Genomic DNA, 23,142 nt, shown 5'->3' on the forward strand with positions numbered 1-23,142 from the left:
CCCCTGAAGGTACGGGAGTGCCACAGGCCGCAGCACATGCTGCACGTAGCGGTGGGCATTTAACGTGCCTTGAATACGCACTAGAGGTGACGTGGAATCATACGCAATAGCGCCCCAAACCATGATGCCGCGTTGTCTAGCGGTAGGGCGCTCCACAGTTACTGCCGGATTTGACCTTTCTCCACGCCGACGCCACACTCGTCTGCGGTGACTATCACTGACAGAACAGAAGCGTGACTCATCGGAGAACACGACGTTCCGCCATTCCCTCATCCAAGTCGCTCTAGCCCGGCACCATGCCAGGCGTGCACGTCTATGCTGTGGAGTCAATGGTAGTCTTCTGAGCGGACGCCGGGAGTGCAGGCCTCCTTCAACCAATCGACGGGAAATTGTTCTGGTCGATATTGGAAAGCCAGGGTGTCTTGCACATGGTGAAGAATGGCGGTTGACGTGGCGTGCGGGGCTGCCACCGCTTGGCGGCGGATGTGCCGATCCTCGCGTGCTGACGTCACTCGGGCTGCGCCTGGACCCCTCGCACGTGCCACATGTCCCTGCGCCAACCATCTTCGCCACAGGCGCTGCACCGTGGACACATCCCTATGGGTATCGGCTACGATTTGACGAAGCGACCAACCTGCCCTTCTCAGCCCGATCACCATACCCCTCGTAAAGTCGTCTGTCTGCTGGAAATGCCTCCGTTGACGGCGGCCTGGCATTCTTAGCTATACACGTGTCCTGTGGCACACGACAACACGTTCTACAATGACTGTCGGCTGAGAAATCACGGTACGAAGTGGGCCATTCGCCAACGCCGTGTCCCATTTATCGTTCGCTACGTGCGCAGCACAGCGGCGCATTTCACATCATGAGCATACCTCAGTGACGTCAGTCTACCCTGCAATTGGCATAAAGTTCTGACCACTTCTTCTTGGTTTTGCATATGCTCTGTCAGTCAGTGTATATGTTAGTAGGAAGAAGAGGCCTTGTCCTGTCGAATAGCATCGAGAGGTCTGCTCAAGGCTTTGCGTCACCATCCGACGGATAAATCACCTTCAAGAGCGTTATATGCCCTCACTCTATATGCGCACTGCGGAGAGGATTGGCACAAAATCTAGTAATCAGGAATTTTATACCACCACCTCGCTTACAATACTAGGCTGAGTGACTCAGACGGTTGAGACTCGGTCCTTCCGTCGCAAACTTTGCAGGTTCGATCCTGGCTCATCTGTGTGGGGGGGAGACATATCTGCGCACTCACTCGTTTTCTTCGTGATTTTCTGCGAACGTGTATCTAGCTAGAGACATAACAGTGCACTCTTACGACGACTTTCGTGACTTACTGTAATAAAATGATTTTGTGATCCCGCTAGAGACATAACAGGGCGGTCTCACGGCGACTTCGTGAGTTACTGTAATCAAATGACTATTAGATGCCGCTATGGACATAATAGGTGGGAATAGCTAGTGCGCATGTGCGCAAGTACAGGAGCTTGAGGTACACTCTGACGGCGAGTTTACAAGTTACTGTAAAACGGATTACTCAGTCACTCTGTTAGCTGTGGGAGAAAGTAGGATTGCGGGGGGGCGCAATCTATCTAAAGAAATGACGAGCATATCTCCATCCTTCGGATAGGTGTCGCATACATATGTGTATGACGGATGATATAGGAGTTAATTTTAAACTTTTGTATGTGTGTGTTTAGAAGAAAGGGGTACTGTACGGTCGACATCAAAAAGAACAAGAAATTAGTAAGGGAGTTTGGATAGGTTGTAGGAGACGACAATGGTTGTGTCAAGCATTATTCTACTGAGGTAGCAGAATAAAAACAACTGACCCTCTGTTATAAGTAGAACTGATTGTCACGTGAATACGTGTGTTAACGAATTTTTTTTAACATCTTTCTTATGCTAGATGTAGCATGTTGCAAGTAACCTTTGTACTTAAAGCTCTTTATACTACGTATTTCCTTTTACTTCCTTATCTCATCTATCTGAATATCCTCCTCCTAGCAGAGAGACTTCTAACTGTATTAGTAATCTTAACACTCCTGATCTGAATAATTTCTGTGCTTCAGTTAGTTGTGTATCCTTTTGCAAAGATAGACTTCTGTTTGCTGATGCGGAAGAAATGACATTTATTTAGAGAGATGGTGGCGCGTATCCGCCGTTTTGATTACAAGATTAATGGCATCTAATCGTGGTGTGTCTTAGTAACAAGACGTGGCTTTGTGGCGATAGTGCGATGAGGTGTATCGTTGTAGCTAGACACGATTCTAGGTAGCAGTTGAATCCAATGATAAGAACCTCTTCCCGTAAATTACCGCCACACCATTGTTTTGAGTGTACGAATAAAGCGTTCTGCAACACTTGCCTTGAGATTGCTGTGCGTAGTATAGTGATGAATGCCAAGTGACTTGAGGTAAGACGAAAAATCATTGTTATAAAACTCCTTACATTGATCGGTTTGAAGAAGCCTTGGGCAGCGTTTTGATTGTTCAACAATATGTTTAAGTGCGTCTTTGACCTGATTTGCTGTCTTAGAAGGCACAGGTTGTGCAAACGTAGAGTGCACATCGATAAAAGTAAGTAGATACTTATACCCCTTATTGCTAGAGGCATATGGAATCATTTCTACTAAGTCTGTTTGCCAGAGACCTTCATATCCGCATGTAATAACGCGTCTGCGGCAGTAGGTGCGACGAGCTGGTTTATGTAACACATGTGCGATGTTTATATTTACGGGCGAGGTCTTACCTTGAAGAGCCATTGCTGAATAATACCCGCATGACGTAATTCTCTCTATGTATTTCTAGAATTTCTGATTTGTGACCTGTGTGACCAGCATCTTGCGAAGCTCTTAGATGTTGTAATCGTTCTAGGAGTAAGTTAGGGTCATTCCAGTATCTTACATTTATATACGGAAACAAAGGCTTGTAGAAAATATTAAGACCATGTGCAGTCAGTTGATGTGAAGGAAATATCTTAGAAATAATTTCGCCACACAGGTTTTAAGAGAAGGAGGAGGATAAGGAAGAAGTCAAAGTCTATGAGGATGAGGAGGAGGATTAGGCACTGTTTCTATAAGGAGGGTAGAACTCTCTCTGTTAGGAGGAGGATATTCAGAGAGATGAGATAAGGAAAAAGGAAATACGCTGTATAAAGAGCGTAAAGTACAAGGGTTGCATATAACATGCCATGTCCTGCATGAGAAAGGTATTTTAAAAGGAAATGCGTTAACACACTACCTCAGTAGAATAATGCTTGACACAACCGTTGTTCGTCTTTTACCATGCTCCTATCCAAACTCCCTTACTAATTTCTTGTTCCTTTCGATGTCGTCCGTACAGTACCCCTTTCTTCTAAACACATACATAAACAAGTTTAAATTAGCGCCTATGTCATCCATCATGCATACATGCATCACCTCACCGAGGATGGAGAAATGCTTGTCATTTCTTTAGATATTTTCTCCCACGGCTAACAGTGTGTGAGAATAATCCGTTTTACAGTAACTTGCAAACTCGCCGTTAGAGTGTACCTCATGCTGATGTACATGCGCACTAGCTATTCTACTGTGTTATGTCTCTAGCGGGATCTAATAGTCATTTTTACAGTAACTCACGAAATCGCTGCGAGAGCGCCCTGTTATGTCTCTGGCGGGATCCGATATTCATTTGAATACAGTAACTCACAATGTCACTGCGAGAGCGCACATATATATCTCTAGCGGGATCTGATAGTCATTTGTTTACAGTAAATCTCGAAAGTCGTCGTAACAGCTCTCTGTTACGTATGTAGCGTGACATTTCTTTACATTAACTCGCGAGGACGCCGTGAGGGTGCCCTGATATGTCTTCCCTCCCCCACACACAGCTGAGCCATGATTGAACCTGCAATCTAAACCGTCTGAGCCACTCAGCCTGGTAGGGTAGGGGAAATTGTGGTACACAATTTCTAATTACTAGATTGTGTACCAGAAAGCCTCGATTAAATTCCAATCCTCCCCGAAGTGCTCATATGGAGCGAGGGCATATCACGCTGTTGATGGTGACCTGCAAAGTTTCCGACGGAAGTCCGGCTGCTCAACCGTCTGAGCCACTCAGCCTGGCAGGGTAATTGAGGTGGTGTTATACAATTTCTAATGGACACACGTCAGGTTATAACATTATGCACCCTTAGTCAGCAGTCCGCATTTCAAATCACCGACGCTGTCACGTCACAACTCGGTCAGAAGAAGATAAGCATGCATTTTAAATCACCCGTGCTTATTATATCACAGTTCCTTCACTCCTCCAAGGGGAGGTGGCAAAGAGAGTGTGTGAGGTTAGGTTACGGTTCGTGGCCAAGGTTAGGCTAACACGCGTGTTAACCACACCTACAAGTCACCTCACCAGTTCGGTTCCTCCAAGGGGAGCCCGTAAAGTTCCTGTCTGAGGTTAGGTTAGCGTTCCTTGCAGCGAGGTTAGGTTAACACGTCATCATGGCGTCATAGCCTCAACTACCAATCACCTGACCGATTGGACTCCTCAAAGGGGAGCCGGTAAAGAGCCTTTGTGAGGCAGGGATACGGTTCGAGGCCAAGGGTATGTTAACACGCGTGTTGATCACCTCACCAGTTCGGCTCCGCCCAGGGGAGCCCGTAAAGAGCCTGTCTCAGATTAGGTTAGCGTTTCTTGTTGCGAGGTTAGGTTAACACGTCATCAGGGCGTCACAATATCAACTACCAGTTACCTAACCGATTGGACTCCTGCAAGGGGAGCCGATAAAGAGCCTGTGTGAGGTTAGGTTAGCTTTCGTGCACAAGGTTGGGTTAAAACATCTCACCTGCTGGACACCTAACCAGTTTGGCTTATCCAAGGACGCCCGATCGATTTGGCTCCTGCAAAGGAGTCTGTGACTTGGCTCTTCCTCCAAAGTGGCCCGTGAGTTTAGTATTGCCCTCGTACGTAAGGGTATGACATTATAACCTCACCTAGAGGTCAAAACACTCCATGTTAGCCAGTGAGGTTAGCATTGCCCTCGTACGTATAGGTATGACGTCATAACCTCACGAAGGGGACATAAGCACCTCCAGATCATTCCGTGACCAATTAGACCCCTCCAAAACAGACTGTGAGGTTAGGCTTGCTCTCGTACGCAAGGTTATTCCGCGGCTTAAACTCACCGAGAGGTCATTGAACCCAGGTAAGATCCCTCATAGGTACATTACTAGGTCAATGTCCTGGAACCCTCATAGCTCCACTACTCAAAAAGCGTCGGAAAATGCTGACGCAGCACCCATTGTTTTAGAACATATTTTGGTCTACTACTTTGCTAATATCGCTGTGATAAACATACAAATTTTGTTACATTTGGCAGAATATTATGGAAGAAAAATTGGATTTAAATATAAATTTACAATTGGCGGGAAAATTAAAGCAAAGTTCAAGTGATGTTTTCTTCCCGATTCATTACCTAAAAGTCTCCAGAACCGTATGGTTTTCTTTCCTTTTCTTTCTGTACGAATACGGATAACTCTGGAAGCTTGCCTCTCCTTCTCTTTCTCCAAAGAACGGAAAATGGTTCACGTGCATTTTTTCACAATGCAACTTTTCCTGTGTCAAAGTTAAGGAGATTGTAGTTTCTGCCATGTTATGATTGTTGGCAAAATGTGCAGGACATAGATGGCTTGAAGTTAATGCGACACTTTCCTGATGAGACCAATCTGATTCCAATAACATTTCATGACTTTGTCCCTGATATCTTCAATGGAGACTCCAGTTCGGTAATAGCTGATCCCATTTCTTTCCTATCAAAAGTTCAGCAATTAATTGCTGATTTAAGTTTACACATATTGTTCATTTCCTTGAATACAGGCTATCAATTATTACAACAGACTATCTTCCAATAATAATATCTTGATATGCAACTACAGGAGGTTCCTCTCAAACGCTACTCTACTATATTTCCGAAACATTAAAATACAACTGGTAAAATCCCTAATCTTACCAATTCTAGACTACTGTGACACTGTTCTTACGGACATACCTCAAGACAGTAACAAGATGCTCGAACGCAATTTAAACACCTGAAATCGATATATATTTAAGCTGCGATATGATTCTCACATTTCAGGGATTTGTGATGGCTTCGTGTACATGAGCGCCAGCAGTCTCCTTCTGCATGGAGTTCTAAACTCAGGTGTACCGGATTATTTCTCATCAAAATTTTAATTACCTCTCCTCCCATCATAAAGAAGATGAACTATCTGGCTCCTGTTTAAGAATATTTCTCAGTAACTCCATGACTCACAACAGCTTCTTTCAAGTCCCTGCCGCTAGGCTGTGGAAAACCCTTCCTGCTACCATTAGGGATATGCGTTCTCGTAGGAGATTTAAGAAAGATTGCCGAAATCACTTGCTGAATACTTCTAGTTGACTTTTTTCGATGTGTGAAGTGTGAATGAGTGCGCGAATGAGCATAGCTGTATTTTTTACTGCGTTTCCTTCTTTCATTTTTAATAGGAAGTTACCGAGGTTTCGTATTAGTCTCCTCTCCATCTACGTTTTGGAATAGCCTGTTACGGCATAGAAATTCTTGTCAGTTATTCTACTACTTAAACTGTGTTCTCAGAATTATTTGCGATGTTTAATTCTGCGAGCGCTTGTAAGCTCTGATTGTTACTGCTATCTTACGGCTATAGTGGGAACTATTTGTCGCCATTCTTCTTCGTCTTGCTCTGGCCAATCAAAACGCTTGAGTCGGACATTTTGGGAACTCTTGACTCCAGAGGGAGAGGGAAGCGAAGTCTTCCACTCGCTGTGTTTCCATCATGGAGAGAAAAAGCTTTTGTAATTGTCGGCGCGTTATGTACTGGTGTAGCGGCATGGATTACTGTTAATTGAAATAAGGTGGAGGGTTGTGCTCTACACCCTCAGCAGTTCTACTATTTTCATCCTCTTGAAGAATATTTGTGTTTTTTCTTCTATGTTTGGTGATCTTGGTCTTGTAAGCGAGTCATGGCTAGGCCATGTCTGAAACTTTTCTACTGCTGAAGCAACTAAAATGTAAGTCCACATCTTTAAAATAACCTTGGAATTTCTCACCCAGAGTTAATTACTTCAGTCATTTCTTCGAAGAGAGCCTGTTATCATAAAATTAGTGGTGTGCGGCGGAAAATTATGATAAAATATTCTTGTGAAAATTTTATGAACATACTGTGTCTTCATACATCGGGTTTAAAATGTATTAGTTTTGCTTATTTATGTCCCTAGTGTGTTTAACCTTCACGATAAGGAATTTAAATGGTTTCTTGGGAAAAATTGTAAAGAAAGGTAAGAAACGAGGAATTATTATTATTATTATTATTATTATTATTATTATTATTATTATTATTATTATTATTATTATTATTATTATTATTATTATTATCAGCTTTTGATGTTACTTCTGTTTCAAATTACTTGGTTTTAAAACTGGGTTAATGCATGGGAGTTCCAGTAAGGATTATCAGAGTGGGATATCTTTCCCATTAAATTTGTTTCTTGTTCCTTTTACTTTATTACCTTTTTTCCTTTTGGGTTTTTACGTGTATTTGCGGATGGTTTATGGCTTACCGGCATCCATTTTTTCTACCATTGTTGTCCTCCCCCGGGGTTGGTGATCGCCTTGTATAACAATTATCTATGGTATCCTTGGCGATGATGATAGTTTTTTTTAAAAGGAGATGATTAGGATTTAATATGGTGGACTGCCCCTTGTGATATTGCTCTGTGGTTTGATGTAACCAGTGTTGGGTGAGACTGATTTTATCTTTGGAGCTCATTTACGCTCATTTATTTTCGTTTCCCCTGCCTGTGTTCTTGGGACTTTTCCTTTCCCTTTGGGTATTTTACTAAATGTTTTCATATCCTGAGCTGGACCTCCCAGAGTACCTGGTCTCTCTGTTAGAAAGAAAAAAGGAGAGTTTCAAGAAAGTAAGAAAATATCTCTCATGGTGTAATTGGACAGGTTGTAATTTCAAATCCCTACCTAAGACATTGGCTAATTTTGAAGGTATATTTTGTCCGTTTAGAAGTGATTGTGGTTGTTGCGAACCTAAAGTTTTGTTTGTACCTTTTCATTTATTTAATTCCTTTCTTACCGACCGATGGTTTTTAATTTAATTTCCTTTCATTAAAGTGTTTAGTTCAACTTGAATTCCATTGGAATTTTTCTGTGGATTTAAAACAGTTGATTTAATTTAATTTAATCTGTTGTTGTTTTAAAGATAATTTGATTGATATTCCATTTCAAACTGATTTTGTTTTAGTTCAGGTAACCTACATTTTATCTTGTTAAATCCTCGAGGATGACCTGTAACGTTATCTGTTAATTCCCTTTTGAGTTTATGAATTATATTTTTCTTAAAAAGGAGAAAGATTTGTCTTGTTTCTCCTCAATAACTATTCGACACAGTAACAGTTGGTAGCTTGATCCACCGGTTTGTTGTTGTTTTCTACCACCTGGTGGTAAGTTTACTCTATTTCTATTTTTTATATTTTGTTCTGGGTGTGTAGTGAAAAGTGACGCTTCCTGTTTTATTTCTCTTGCACTGTACATTTTCCTTGGGTGGTGCACTTTTACTGCCAATCAGCTGGGTTGGTACGGGTTACCTAGCTGTTGGGGCAGTTAGTGGCAGCTACTAGAATGTGGTTCATATGTTGACTACGCTTGTGCTGTGGTTAGTAACCTGTAGGCCAGTTGTATTCCCCTTTCCTTGAATACTGTTCGGTGTGTCAAAAGGGTAGAGTGGTGGAAGAAAGGCAAAAGGTCTTAAAGGTCACTATTATTCTTGTGAAAAGAAGCGCATTTATCTTGACTAATTATTTGGAATTTTGTTTCATATACTTCCACATGACTCGTGCGGTCCTGTTTCCCAACAAGCTCCGCAAGGCCGAGTTAACATACGAGTTAGCGATACGGGGAACTAATCCTGCTGGTTCCGTTGCTGAGTGTGGTAACCTTCTTTCTGAGCTAATTCAGGTGCCTATTAATCCTTCTCGTGTTCGCCCCAGCAATGTTGGTGAGTCTCATTTTATCACTGATGCATTGTCAGAAATTGAGGTGGTTCGGGAAGAGTTCTTGGAGTTGTCACCTACTAAAGCACAAATCGACCTTCTAAAGGCTAGAGTATACCATTACTTGGGAAGGATCCGTGATCTGTTGTTGCTTAAACCTGAACCTGTGTTTATCTCTGATGCTAGCCAGCAGAGAAATGGATAACTTAAAAATTTGTCAAAAAGGAAATCCATCTAACCCTATTCCTCAGTGTTCCTCAAATGATGTAGTTCCCTCTTCTAATGTTATGTTGCGCTACCTCTTTCAATTTCTAAAAACGTCATTGCCGACGGTCTAAGTAGAATGTTTGAGGGTAATTATGGTACCGATGTAAAATCTGGTGATGAAAAATTTGAAACTAATGTTCTTAGAGTCAGTGCCATCCTTTCGGATCTTCCTCTACTATATCATGAAATTGGACATCATCAGAAAACTGATCCACATTTGAAGGAGATCATTGATAAAATTAACGATGGATCTGTAGTAAAGAATTACTCTCTAGTTAAAGGTGTTCTTTGTTGTAAAGGTCGAAAGGGCCGTGATTTCAAAATTGTTGTTCCTAGGGTACTTGCCCCGGTCATTTTTAAATATTATCACTGCTCTCCCATCGGTGGGCATTTGGGTACCTTCAACAAGGGAAAAAATTAGACAGTTCTTCATTTGGAAAAAGATGGACAATGATATTAGAACCATGGTGAATGCTTGTTAATCCTGTGCTATTAGTAAACTAAGCTTGAACAACCGTGTGGGATTTTTATCCTCTTCGCAAGCCTCTCGCCCAATGGAAAGGCTTTTCACCGATTTCCTGGGTCCGCTCCCGCGATCTACCTTGGTAAACACCCATATTTATGTGTGCATTGATGCGTTTTCTTGGTTCAGCTGGATTATCCCTATGAGTTCTACTAACACTCGAACATCTATCAATTGTTTGAACTCAATTTTTGCATCCTTTGGTCGTCCCAAGGTTTTAGACTCCGACAACGCCAGTGCTTTCATTAGCCATTCGTTCAGTAAATATTTGTTCGAGTTGAGCATCTCACATGTTACTAGCACTCCATACTATCCAAACCCATCTTACGCAGAGAGAATGAACAGGAATCTAAAGTCAGCCTTGATTGCGTATCATCAGGACAATCAGTCCAAATGGGACTCTTGCCTGCATTGGTTGGCCTACGCGTTCAACTCAGCTTTACATGAATCTCATGGTAAGACGCCCATGTCTCTCATGTTTGGTTACCCCCCTATTCACCCATGTCCAACTTACTTGGTATTGATGACCTTCTTCCTGACCTGTCTAAACCCAATGATCTTCAGAAAATTTGGGATGAAGCGAGGAGAAATTTGTCGGTATCGTACGAGAAGGCTAAGAAACGATACAACAAAGGTAGAAAATCAGCAAGGTTGAAGATTGGAGACCAAGTCTTCATCAAATGTTACCCAATTAGTAAAGCTATCAATAAATTTTCCGCTAAACTGGCTCCTAGGTATCAAGGCCCTTGTACCACTTTGCAGTTTTTGTCCCCTGTATCTGTGTTAGTTAGTGATCCCATCGCTAAGAGAATTAGGCGAGTCCATCTGTCTCAGATCAAAACTGGATAAGATGTAGTTTCCCTATTTAAAAAAAATATTAGGTGTTGGTGCAACCTTGGGTAGGATCTAGTATACTGCTTGGGAATGTGCCTGCGACTGCCTTTTGCTGAGCTAATTAATGGTTAATTCATGTGTAGTGTGTAATGTAATTATTCTTGTTGAGAATATATTTCGCTTAGGAAATCATGGTGTGATGGTTGTCCTAAGGTTGAGAAAATCATGCAATATTTTCTGATTTGAAATGTCTGTATTGGCTCACTGGCTTATGATTGTTTCTGCGCGAGCTTTTCCTGTGATAATTGTGAAAACTTATCCTGTAGACGGTCTCTTGTTGATATTTCAGGCTGAAGCAGATTTGGCATGTGAAGTTTAATTACCATATAAAGGACTTGTAGCTCTGATGTATTGTGAATTACTAGTCAATCTACTCCCATTTATTTAAATTTTGTTGGTTAAATTTATTCTTCCCGTGCTACTTTTCCGCGCACTGCGTGGGTCTATTTCTTGTTACCATCCAAAGATTGGTTTGGTTTGTCTGCAACCCAGGGCTGTTCTTCCTAAAAAATTTAAATCTGCATAATTTGAAGTTATCGAAGTTAATCATAATTTGAGAATGCACTGTTATGTTACGGAACCCTTCCAAGATGTTGTGCATTATGTTTATCTCTGTTTTCATTCATGTTCTCCTGTCTATGGCTGTTGGTTTCATTTCTACTGTATGATTGCTCACTCATGCTGGTAGTAGGGCAATAGTGCACTTATCACAGGATATGCTTCGCATTGTAATATCATCTATTTTTTTAATTTTGTTCTGGGTGTGTAGTGAAAAGTGACGCTTCCTGTTTTGTTTCTCATGCACTGGACATTGTCCTTGGGTGGTGCAGTTTTACTGCCGATCAGCCGGGTTGATCTGGGTTACCTAGCTGGTGGAGCAATTTTGGTTTTATAATTATTACCATGTTCATATATAGTGTTATGTTGTACATTCTATCATTATTTAATTTATTACTATCTCCATATTTGCTATCAGTACTATATTATTTTTAAAAAGATTTGTTGTATTTAAAGATTATATGTCTGTTGATTATTTTAAAATTTGTGGTTAATTGTAAGAGAGGGCCTCGAGCCCTAACTTCGCCACGAATAAAGACGATTACTTACTTACTTACTTACTTACTTACTTACTTGCCCGCTTACTTCACAAAAGTAAACAGACTGGCTATCACCAAAGAACTCACAAGAAAAGTTAAACCTACAAGAATAAAAAAATTATAGTTGTCGACACTATTGCGGTACCATCAGGAATACCAATACAAGTATACAATGTTGCTCAATGACCGTCGAGTACTGAAATATTAGTCCGCAACGGGCTTTATAAATTCATTCAGAAATATGGTTGATCTTACAGCTGGAGTTTGTTTAAATATATCGGGAGAGACTTTTGGCCTATCCCATGGATGCGGAATTGAAAAGAACAGGCATATTTGATTGAAGGGCAGCATGGCAATAATATCACTACTTAACACTCCAGTGGTCATGCGGATGACAATACTGATCCAGCCGTTTAGATTTTCGCTCTTGTTTCTTGGAATGACTGTTGACCATGATCATCTGTGTACCTTGCTAGCGCCCCATCCGCCATCTGATACACAGTAGTCTACCTTGACTGATAGTTGTTGCGTTATGAAGCAATCTATTCTTGTGGATCACAACTGTGATGACATCTTTTGACTTTGTTGTCTTACTACGGTGTCTAATCACAGTTTATTTGCATATATCTGCTCCGTTTTATGAGTTTATATTAATTTTTGGTATATAAGTACAAAATGGATGACTATGAGAATATAAATCGATGGCTGAATGAACTAGACAATATTATGGTGGGTGTAAGTTAGACAAATCAAAGTATCTGGTAATTATTCAAGTATTATTTATAAATGCAGGCATAATTATATTGTACAGAAACTAACGTTCTTTTCACAATGAATAATAATATTCATTGAATAAATAGCATCGAAGGGTCTTATATCACAAAGAAACTACGGATCACAATTGTGATCCGTGCGCCCAATGACGTGACTTTTCACCGCGCGACCACCGGAGTGCTAACAAAGCAGTTCAGCAGATGCCTCTTCCCGACAGAATATTAAAGGGCCCTAAGGACTCTAGTTTTAAGGCTAGCTGCCCTTCTCGAAATGACACCAACATGGAGGGGCCTAAGGACCTGGTTTTAAGGCTAACTTCCCTTCTCAGCATGCCCCTTCCAAATACCTTCTTTGAGGGGCCTAACCTCAGATGATTATACTTTAAGGCTAGCTTCCCTTCTCGACATTACCCTTTCCCGACACGGGAGGCGTATGGACCCTTGTTTTAAGGCTAGCTTCCTTCTCGACATGTCCCTTCCCGACACCATCTTTGAGGGGCCTAAGGACCCTAGTTTTAAGGCTAGCTGCCCTTCTTCACATGCCACAAACGATCGCTAATCTCACAGCTGTTATCCTGACGGGACTTAGCCTCGTTCCCCCACCTCCTTCTCCTCCTCTTCAGTTTTACAGTTAGATGGCTATCCCTCTTTTCTCGTGAAATCCCCTTTCCCGACTAGTTTTAAGGCAAACTGCCCTTCTCGACATTCTGCTATCTTAGAGGGGCCTAAGGACTATAGTTTTAAGGCAAGCTGCTCTTCTTGACATGCCACCATCTTAGAGGGGCCTAAGGATTCTACTTTTAAGGCTAGCTGCCCTTATCTTGGAGGGCAGTGAATAGTTTTATAACGAGATGCCCCTTCCCGACGCCATCTTGCGAGATGCCTTTTCCGAACGTCATCTTATTTGACTGATGTGAAAATGGAGCGCTCTGAATCCGGCAGCGTGACCTCACGGAGGTCAGCTCATTCCCTCCTGCTCCTCCTCCTCCTCACAGTTTTACGGACAGATGCCCTCCTGCGCTAGTTCTCCCTCCCTTTACTATTTTTTGAGGAAGCCTAACTACACCGTCGCTAAGGCTTTACGTCTCCATCCGACGCGTGAACTCCTCTCCTGAACAAAACAAAAGAAGTTGTTAATCAAACCTGTTTCGGGGGACCGGAAATGGTGTGCTCTCTACCAAGAGCAACATCTTTTTGTTTAGAACATATATAGTCTGTTGTTATCTTAGAGTGAATATTACCGGGCGAGTTGGCCGTGCGCGTACAGGCGCGCGGCTGTGAGCTTGCATCCTGGAGATAGTAGGTTCGAATCCCACTATCGCCAGCCCTGAAGATGGTTTTCCGTGGTTTCCAATTTTCACACCAGGCAAATGCTGGGGCTGTACCTTAATTAAGGCCACGGCCGCTTCCTTCCAACTCTTAGGCCTTTCCTATCCCATCGTCGCCATAAGACCTATCTGTGTCGGTGCGACGTAAAGCCCCTAGCAAAAAAAAGAGTAAATATTTGAATAGTCAGCATACATTCCCATCGTGTCCTGAACAGAAAAACACGCACCTTGATTATAAATATATTTTAGAAGGAGGGCGCGGTATTTTGTTGATAAAAACACGGGAAAATTGACACGCAGGTGGATGATGATTGCATGGAATAAAACTATCTCTCTCTCCCTCTCTCTCTCCGTATTTCGCGAATATAACATCAGTTTTATGACACAAACACAATAGTTACCGTAATAGAAAACATCCTGGATTCGAACTCTGATCTCTCTCTGTTCAGCATTAGAATAAAAAATCTGTAATACATGCATCACATGAATTTCTAACCCTGATCTCTCTCATTATTGCAAGAATGAAAAATCTACCTCACTCCTTATTTCGTGTACTGTCTACACATAATTCAATATAACGTTAGCTTTATGACACGAACACATATCCAGTATAAGAAAAACCCTCTGTCTATTACTGTGTTGGATTTGAACACTGATCTCTGCTGAATTTCAAATTTAAAAAAAAGAAAATATCTAATACATTCAACAGAAACATCTGTATTACAGATATAGATTCGAACTCTGAACTCTCTGATTTAGTCACCGTAACAGAACAAAAATCATGGATTCGAACCCTTTTCTCTCTGTTCATCGTAAGAATAAAAAATCACTAATTCATGCAACACATGGAATCGAAACCTGATCTCTCTGATTAATGGAAGAATAAAAATACTAAACACATAACCACTATAAAAAATTCTCTATTACTGTGTTGGATTCGAACACTGATCTCTGTGCTGAATGTCAGATTAAAAAATCTCTAACTCATGCAACAGAAAAAATCTGTATTACAGATATATATTTAAATTGATCTCTCTCTGATTTAGTTACCGTAACAATAAAAAATCATGGATTTAAACTCTGATCTCTCCCTGTTCAGCATTAGTATAAAAAATTCTGTAATACGTGAATCACATGGATTTCGAATCCTGAAAATTGTGTATTCGAACCCTGTTCTCTCTCTGTCTATCGTCAGAATAAAAAAATCTCTAATACATGCAACACATGGAATCGAACCCTGATCTCTCTGATTAATGGTAGAATAAAAATACCAAACACATAACAACTATAAAAAATCTCTCTCTCTCTCTATCGCTGTAAAGAATTTGAACACTGATCTCTCTGTTGATTTTCAGATAAAAAAGAATGTCTGTAAACACATGCAATAGGAAAAAATGTGTTACTGTTACAAATTCGATCTCTGATCTCTCTGATTTAGTCATCGTGACAGAATAAAAAAATCATGGATTCAAAGCCTGTTCACTCTATTCAGTGTCAGAATAAAAAACCTCAAATATATGCAACACATAGAATCGAACCCTGTTCTCACTGAATTAATGCTAGAATAAGAATACCTCACTCCTTATTTCGTATGCTGTCTACACGTGATTCCTAACACAGTTATCGTAAAAAATTACAGCATGGAATCGAACACTGAAACTCTCTTATGTGTAAGACAACAACAGACTATACATGTTAACACACGCACTACTTATTTTCGACTGTACAGTTCTTTGATGTTATACGTACACAACACTCGCTATCGTAAAAACCTAAGACACGCAAAATACGGAATTGATTGCATTACATGCAAATGCTGTGAGGTAGCCCGTACACACGTATAATTATTTTATCACAACGCGTAAACACACACGAGATTTAATTCTCTGCACACTTCATTCACAGATATAGCAAATATATTTTTTTAGTATTTAATTTTGATTACCTGAGACACTTAATGTGAAAAAAGAGGGAAACATTAAATCATATACCAAAATTTTTGTATGTGGGTGTGTGTACTCTCTACGTGAAGCCATAGAAAAATGAACGAGGCACAATGCTAGCTAGCACATCGCTCGCTAGCATGACCGGATGTAACAGCTCAGCATACGCGGGTAGTATCTGACCTTGTCGAGACACTAGTAACGCAGACCCTCTATTCAATTATTATTATTATTATTATTATTATTATTATTATTATTATTATTATTATTATTATTATTATTATTTATTTATTTATTTATTTAGAAATTGCTCTTATCGGTTGCGATATCTTCAGGGACTGGCCTCTTACACTGAGACCCTGGGTTCGATTCCCGATGAGGTGTACCTAAGGGGTGTCGGAGATCTACTCAGTCTACGTGTTTACAGTTAAGGAACTATATGACTATAAGATAGCGATCTCGGTCTAGAAAAACCAAGAACGATACTATAAGACTTATCTGTGTCGGCGCGCACTACGGCCTTGTCCTTAATTCGGTTACAACCTCAGCATTTGCCTAGTGAAAACCACGGAAAACTATCTTCAGCGGCTGACGACAGCGAGATTTCGAACCCACTATCTCGCGGATGTGCACAAACTTTCTACACACAAGTATTGGTGAACAATTATCCCCGCTGCTCATGTTATTACTGTACAGTAAGAACATTAACAATTTAAAATATTCGACTGCGGTTTTAGGCGTTGCGTTCCTACTACGTATTTGGGGCTACGGGTTCGATGCTACTATAAGATATATCTGGGTCGGTGCGCATTACGGCCGCGTCCTTAATTAAGGTACAACCCCAGCATTTGCCTGCTGTAAAACCGCGGAAAACTATCTTCAGCGGCTGACGACAGCGAGATTCCAACCCATTATCTCGTGGATGTGCATAAACTTTCTACATGTAAGTATTGACGAACGGTTATGTCCGCTGTTCATGTTAATACTGTACAGTAAAAACATTAAAATTTAAAATATTAAACTGCGGTTTTAGGGGAGTGTTCCTACTACTTACTCGGGGCTACGGGTTTGATTCTACTAAAGACTTATCTGCGCCGGTGCGCACTACGGCCGTGTTCTTAATTAAGGTACATCTCCAGCCTTTGCCTAGTGTTAAGCATGTCGAGAAGGGCAGCTTGCTTTAAAACTAGTCGGGAAGAGGGTTGTAATGAGAAGAGAGGGATAGCCATCTAACTGTAAAACGGTGAGGAGGAGGAGGATGAGGTGGAGCAACGTGGTTAAGTCCCGTCAAGATAACAGCAGAGAGGTTAGCGATCGTTCAGGGCATGTGAAGAAGGGCAGCTAGCCTTAAAGCCTTAAGATGTTGTCGGGAAGGGACATGTCGAGATGGACAGCTAGGCTTAAAACTATAATCCTATGAGGTTATGCCCCTCAAAGATGATGTTGGGAAGGGGCATGATGAGAAGGGTAGCCATAAAACTAGGGACCTTAGACCCATAAGAAGGTGTAATGCCGAGAAGGGCGGCTAGCCTTAAAAGGAGAGTCCTTAGGGCCCCTCTAAGATGCTATCGGGAAGGGGTATGTCGAGAAGGGCAGCTAGCCTTAGAAATAGGGTCCTTAGGTACCTCCAAGGTGGTGACGGGGAAGAGGCAGGTCGAGATGGACAGCTAGACTTAAAACTAGAGTCCTCTGAAATTAGGCCCCCTCCAAGATAGTAACATGTCGAGAAGGGCAGCATGTCTTAAACTAGGTACTTACGCCCCTCCATGATGGTGTCGAGAAGGGCAACTGGCCTTAGAATTAGTATCCTGTGAGGTTAGGCCCCTCTAAGGTGGTGTCGCTCATGGCTAAGTCCCGTCAGGATAACAGCAGTGAGGTTAGGCATGCACACTCATTCAAAATCCGCGCCACAACAAATGCATGAGATTAGGACCTATCAAGATGGCAGCTGTCAGTTTAGCCACGGCCACTTGTTAAAATTCCGAGCCCACGTGGTCAAAAAAGGACCTATGAAGATGACAGCAGTGAGGTTAGCCTCGTTCACTGGTTTCAATTCCACGTGCTCAAAGAGTGAGGTAGGACCCGTCAAGACGGCAGCGTGATAGTTGTCAGTTATTCAAATTCCGCGCCCACATTGTTAAGATGGCAGCAGTGAGGTTATCCACGTTCACTTGTTCAAAAACTAAGGTTAGGACGTGTCAAGATGGCAGGAGTGAGGTTAGTCACGTTCACTTGTTCACAAAAAGTAAGGTTAGGACGTGTCAATATGGCAGCAGTTAGGTTAGCCGCGCCCACGTGCTCAAAAAAGTGAGGTAAGGGTCTGTCAAGATGACAGCTGTCAAAAGCACGTTGCCATGTTTCTAAACAATTTGACGTCACGGTCAATAACCTCGTTGGAAAATGCTGATTAAGCTCCCATTATTTTAGAACCCGCTCAGCCCTACTACTAATAACTTTGTGACAAGGAAAAAGAAACTCAATCCTTTCGATATCAGTCATTCAAAAATCACCAAAATGATCAACATATCGATTTTTATCTCCGGAGGGTCGCCTGGAGATGCCATTTGGACACACTGCATTCAAAATATATCATCAATTACATAATAATAAATACCGGACTCACACGGAACGGAAGCTTCGAGATAAAATGAATCAGAATAGCAAAGCAGAGACCATGAAGGTTCGGCGCTCAAACCGTTGGTCTGAATACTCGACTTATTTCTTTCTGTGAAATTGCACCCGAAGTGTTGGTAACTAGGAATGAGACTGAACTCGCGGCTGCTGTGCACATCGAGAACGACACGAAGTAGACTGTCATGACATCTGTTGAGCAGTTGAGGAAATTGCGTGATAAATTATGAATATCTCGAATATTCGACAGTGCCACTGCTGCAGATAACTGAGTGTCGAATATTCGATCGTTTCCAGTTCTAGGGTTAAATGTAAAATTATTTTTAATGACATAATTTTGGACGGTTCTACGAACTGTGATATCTGCGCGACATTCATCCAAGAGAGCTTCAACGACAACAGTCTCGCCCAGATACCTACGAACAAGAGTAGAATGTTCTCAATGCCGTAGTTCTGTTCGGCCTTCACGTTGCAGATCACGGTTAACATGCATCATATGTTTCGCTGAACTTTTCTTATCAACAGTTTATCGGCTGAGACATTTGCTGGTTTGTCTTTAACAAGCCTCGAGAGCAACATTTCTAAGTATTGAGAGAGTACTATAGACAAGTTAATTATCTTACAAGTGAATATAGATCAAAATAAGAAATAAGCAAGGCAAATATTTCAATACGTAATGAAATGAAAAATGTGTTGGCAAATTAGTAATAAATAAGCAGGGGAATGAACCAAATCAGTAATAATGTTCATCAGGCGAGTGCTGTAAGAACAGGCAACATTATACTATTTAGAGTATGGCGTTTAGTGCTGTCAGCGTCCGATTTAATGTTCGGTTCGCCTGATTGACTCCCTTGAGCGACCCGCGCGCCTTCATGTGAGGTGAAGGTGATAATGAGGTAGGGAGATTGTGAAACCCGGTGCCGGCATGTAGCCTACTCCTGTCAAATAACATCAAGAATCTGCTTGAGGCTTGATGTGCCAAACCGATAGACGAATCACCATCAATAGCGTCATATTTCCTCCATTGCAGAGAGATTTGGACCTGAATTCAAGCTTTTAGTACTCAGTCTAGCAATAAGAAATTTTACACTAGCGGCTCTGTGGACCGGTGGTAGAGTGTCAGCTTCCGTATCCTAAACCCGGCAGAGGTAGTCCATTCGACACTCCATGTCGTATGATGTCGGCAAGTGTAAAGATCTCTGGTGACACTTTTGATATTTACCTGGCAATATTCATTAAATCTCAGCCACAGACGCACGCCCAAGAGAGATTGGGTTTACTATGTCTGCCATCTAGTAGGCCTAGAGTAATACAGAACGTCGAAACTGACGAGCAGACAGTCAGATGGCTGCATACGGAGCTGAGGCCGTACGATTATTATTATTATTATTATTATTATTATTATTATTATTATTATTATTATTATTATTATTATTATTATTATTATTATTCCGACGCTGCCGGTCAACATTCTGATAGTGAAATTTTGTACCATCAACGGGACTCCAACAGTGCCACCAGGTGATCAAGGGAGCGAGATCGGTACAGAAAGGATCAGTTGCTTCAGTTTAATGCGAAGCACACTTTGCTATGGAAGCTGCATATTGAGGAGAAAGGACTCCGATACTTGCAGGTATCAATTATTGACTGATGTCGAGTTTGTTACTTTTGTTCACTACGTGATCCTTGCAGGTACATTATAAATATGATCAATTATTTTCTGTGGAGAATTTTCTGTTGGCAATCTGACTAAATATGTACTTTCCCATAAAAGAGAGAAGAAATGATAAGAAACACTCACGTTCTTGATGGTCTCCTTGTACGGGAACTCTGGGAACGTAAATACAGCTTTCTTGCTGTCCACATCGCCTGTGAACACTGCAGCCAGCAACACGCTCACCAACACTCGAGCCGCCATGCTGGCCTATATTTGGCGCGGGCGATCAATGCGCACACACCACATTACCTGCCTCTCTCCGGTCAGACTTACGGTGTTGGCTTTAACAAATTGCGTATCATCAAATAAATATGTTAGCCATTAGTCGGGTCATCCTGGTGTCTTTTTACAACTTTAAGTTAAATTAATCACATTTCTTGTCTTCATTAACTCCATTAAACGGTTGTTATTTATTATTTCCCTTGATTTCATCATTAAGGCACATTTGAACCGAATAAATTATATAAACTCTGAGTGGTGTTTATGTATTTTGTGAGTAAATGAAGTTTTGCGAGCATTAAGTGGACCCACACCCAGCGACAGTCAGCGACTTAGTTGAGCAGAGCACAGTTTTTTATTATTTTCTTTTTTTCTCAGAAATCTTTACCGAAGTATGAATTCTATTCGATACAATTTGAATTCGCTAGGAAAACTAATTCAGATTACTCTATATTTTAAAGAGATAAGTGTATACTGTGGACATTACAGGTGAAAGAATGGTTGAATTATGGATGCGAAGTTCCCTTCTAAGCATTTTCGGACAATTTTATAATCTACAGGTATGTTGTTATATCTCAAAATCTTGTGTCATAGTTTGGTATTTTAGGGCATGAATGCCTGCCTATTTCCAGCCGGTTTAGTTCATAGAAATACGATCTCTACAATATCACTTTATGGAGTCAGAACAGACAATCAGTTTCAACTTCTGCAGGAGAACAACATTCAAATACCACTGTGTAGTTTATATCTTCAACTACCTGCCAACTCTACTGCCAGGTCAGCGTAGTCGCCTGGCAACTACTGCGAACCCTTTAATATTGTCAGACCTTTTCGTCACAAATTTCATTGCGAAATTCATGGCTGATGCTAATTTAGGAAAGAAGAAACGACTTTTATTTTGTAGTCCAGTGCTTCTTATTGCTCGAAATCCAAGTATCTTGTTGCGTGAGTCTCTTCATATTGTACTCTTAGTTACACGAAAGGTCAAGCTAAAACATATCCTAGGTTGTATTTCAAACCCTTGTCCCGAATCTCTACTGGGTCGGATATGCAGAGAGATGAATCTTTGTAGAGTGCTTTTACGACAGGAAGCACTTCCTACCGCATCAGAGGAGATAATGAGATGAAATGCATGACGTGATACATGATAGAAGTGCCGGACTCCTACCGAATAGCACAAAGAGGTTGTACAACAGCGTTATATGCCATCACTCCACATCAACTTTCCTACACCGACAGCCAACATTCTCATGGTGAAAATGTTTTCGACAAACTGTAGACTTGACGCCACATCCTACATTAAGAACAATTGTCTTCATTTGCGCCGCAAGTTCTCTAACGTAGAACTGGACTGAGCGAGTTGTGGGTTTGTAACCCACCGTTGACAGCCCTGAACTCTTTCAACAGCAACAGGTCTCCTGCGAGCGTTGTCGCTAATCGATGTCCCCCAGCGGTCAAACCCCGTCAACTTGTACTGAGATTATTATGAACACGTTATCTAAATGGCGTCAGTTTAGAAAGCCTCAGTCTGAGTTCACATTACATTTATTTTTCATCTTGCAGTGAGAACGTATGTAGCCGTTTCCTTTTAAGACTCCAATCTATATCCGTTGGTAGATGAATTGTTTTTAATATTTTGTCGCTGATGGCAAAATGTTCTCGTACATCAGAAGTGGAGGGGAGAAGCACTCACAAACGTACTGGCACTGCCCGAGACAATTTAACGCCTTTTTTGAAAATTTTACATTTCCTGAATTCCGAGCTAGATTTGTAACAAGGGGAAAATGATGTGAGAAATTCTTTGTCGGTGTTTTAAGGAGCAAGGAAACGTTCCCGCATACTAGATCATATTCTCTACTTCTCACTCCAGGCTGCTGGTGTCCTTGTTGAGTTCACTGTACAGAGAGACTGCATGAAGATCTCAACAACGTGGGGAGATATGGAAAGTCAGGTTAAATAACAGGGTGAGAGCACCTTCCGGAGAACACTGTAAGGACCTGGGGCTATCACATTAACGACGTTGGAAATGAAGGTTACAGATGACGATATTTAGGAGTATAATTCTCTAATAGAGCAGGGTACCCTCATGAGGAAATCTTGATTCGAGGAACGCTGCAGGTCGCGCTGGTGATTATTCTTTTAAGAGGAAGTACAACTAGGCAACCAAACTCTATAATAACACTAACCAGACAGAAAAGTGGAAGGGATCCGACACTTCGAACATTGAAGGTATCGGCCAAAGGAAGAAAACGCCCACGAAGGGGGCAAAAATGAAAGACTTCCTAATAACGTCAGGGTCGGAAAAGAACAATAGTTGACCAAGGAAGGCTGCATAGCATTGTTGAAAGTGAGGAGCCTGGCGCAAGGAAGTGGAAACAATGCCACGAATCAGCTAAGGGCCCCGTGGTTGCCAAACCATGCTCCAACGTTCCGAGCCCATGGGGCCCCTTTTAGTTGCCTGTTACGAAAAGCAGGACGTACCGTAGATGTTATTCTACGGCCTCCACTAACGGGGGGAACACATAGTTGAGTCAACCACAGCCAAAGATATTCTACAAACATAAACGAGCTCGTGGGAATTATGCACAAGCTCACAAAATTCCCTACAGAGGCGCCCTGATGCAACTGTCATTCGATCCGGTCAGGAATCCACACCGCGACTCCCAGTTGCCAGCCAAGGTGCGGGACACCTCGTAAGAGGTCCCGTTTACT

At 41.6% G+C, this 23,142-nt stretch overlaps 1 protein-coding gene across 5 annotated transcripts in view; it reads right to left on the reverse strand.

Moving 5' to 3' along the window:
* The window catches only part of LOC136884905 (uncharacterized), a 119,676-nt gene extending 99,250 nt beyond the window's left edge, over positions 1-20,426 (reverse strand). For all 5 annotated transcript variants that reach the window (XM_067157210.2, XM_068230113.1, XM_067157209.2 and 2 more), the window contains exon 1: positions 20,296-20,426. In XM_067157210.2, the coding sequence (XP_067013311.1) occupies positions 20,296-20,412 (117 nt within the window). In that variant the 5' untranslated portion in view covers positions 20,413-20,426. The remainder of the gene's footprint in view (positions 1-20,295) is intronic.
* Positions 20,427-23,142: the final 2,716 nt, after the last annotated feature.

The sequence above is a fragment of the Anabrus simplex genome, chromosome 13 (assembly GCF_040414725.1).
Source record: "Anabrus simplex isolate iqAnaSimp1 chromosome 13, ASM4041472v1, whole genome shotgun sequence".
Lineage (NCBI taxonomy): Eukaryota > Metazoa > Arthropoda > Insecta > Orthoptera > Tettigoniidae > Anabrus > Anabrus simplex.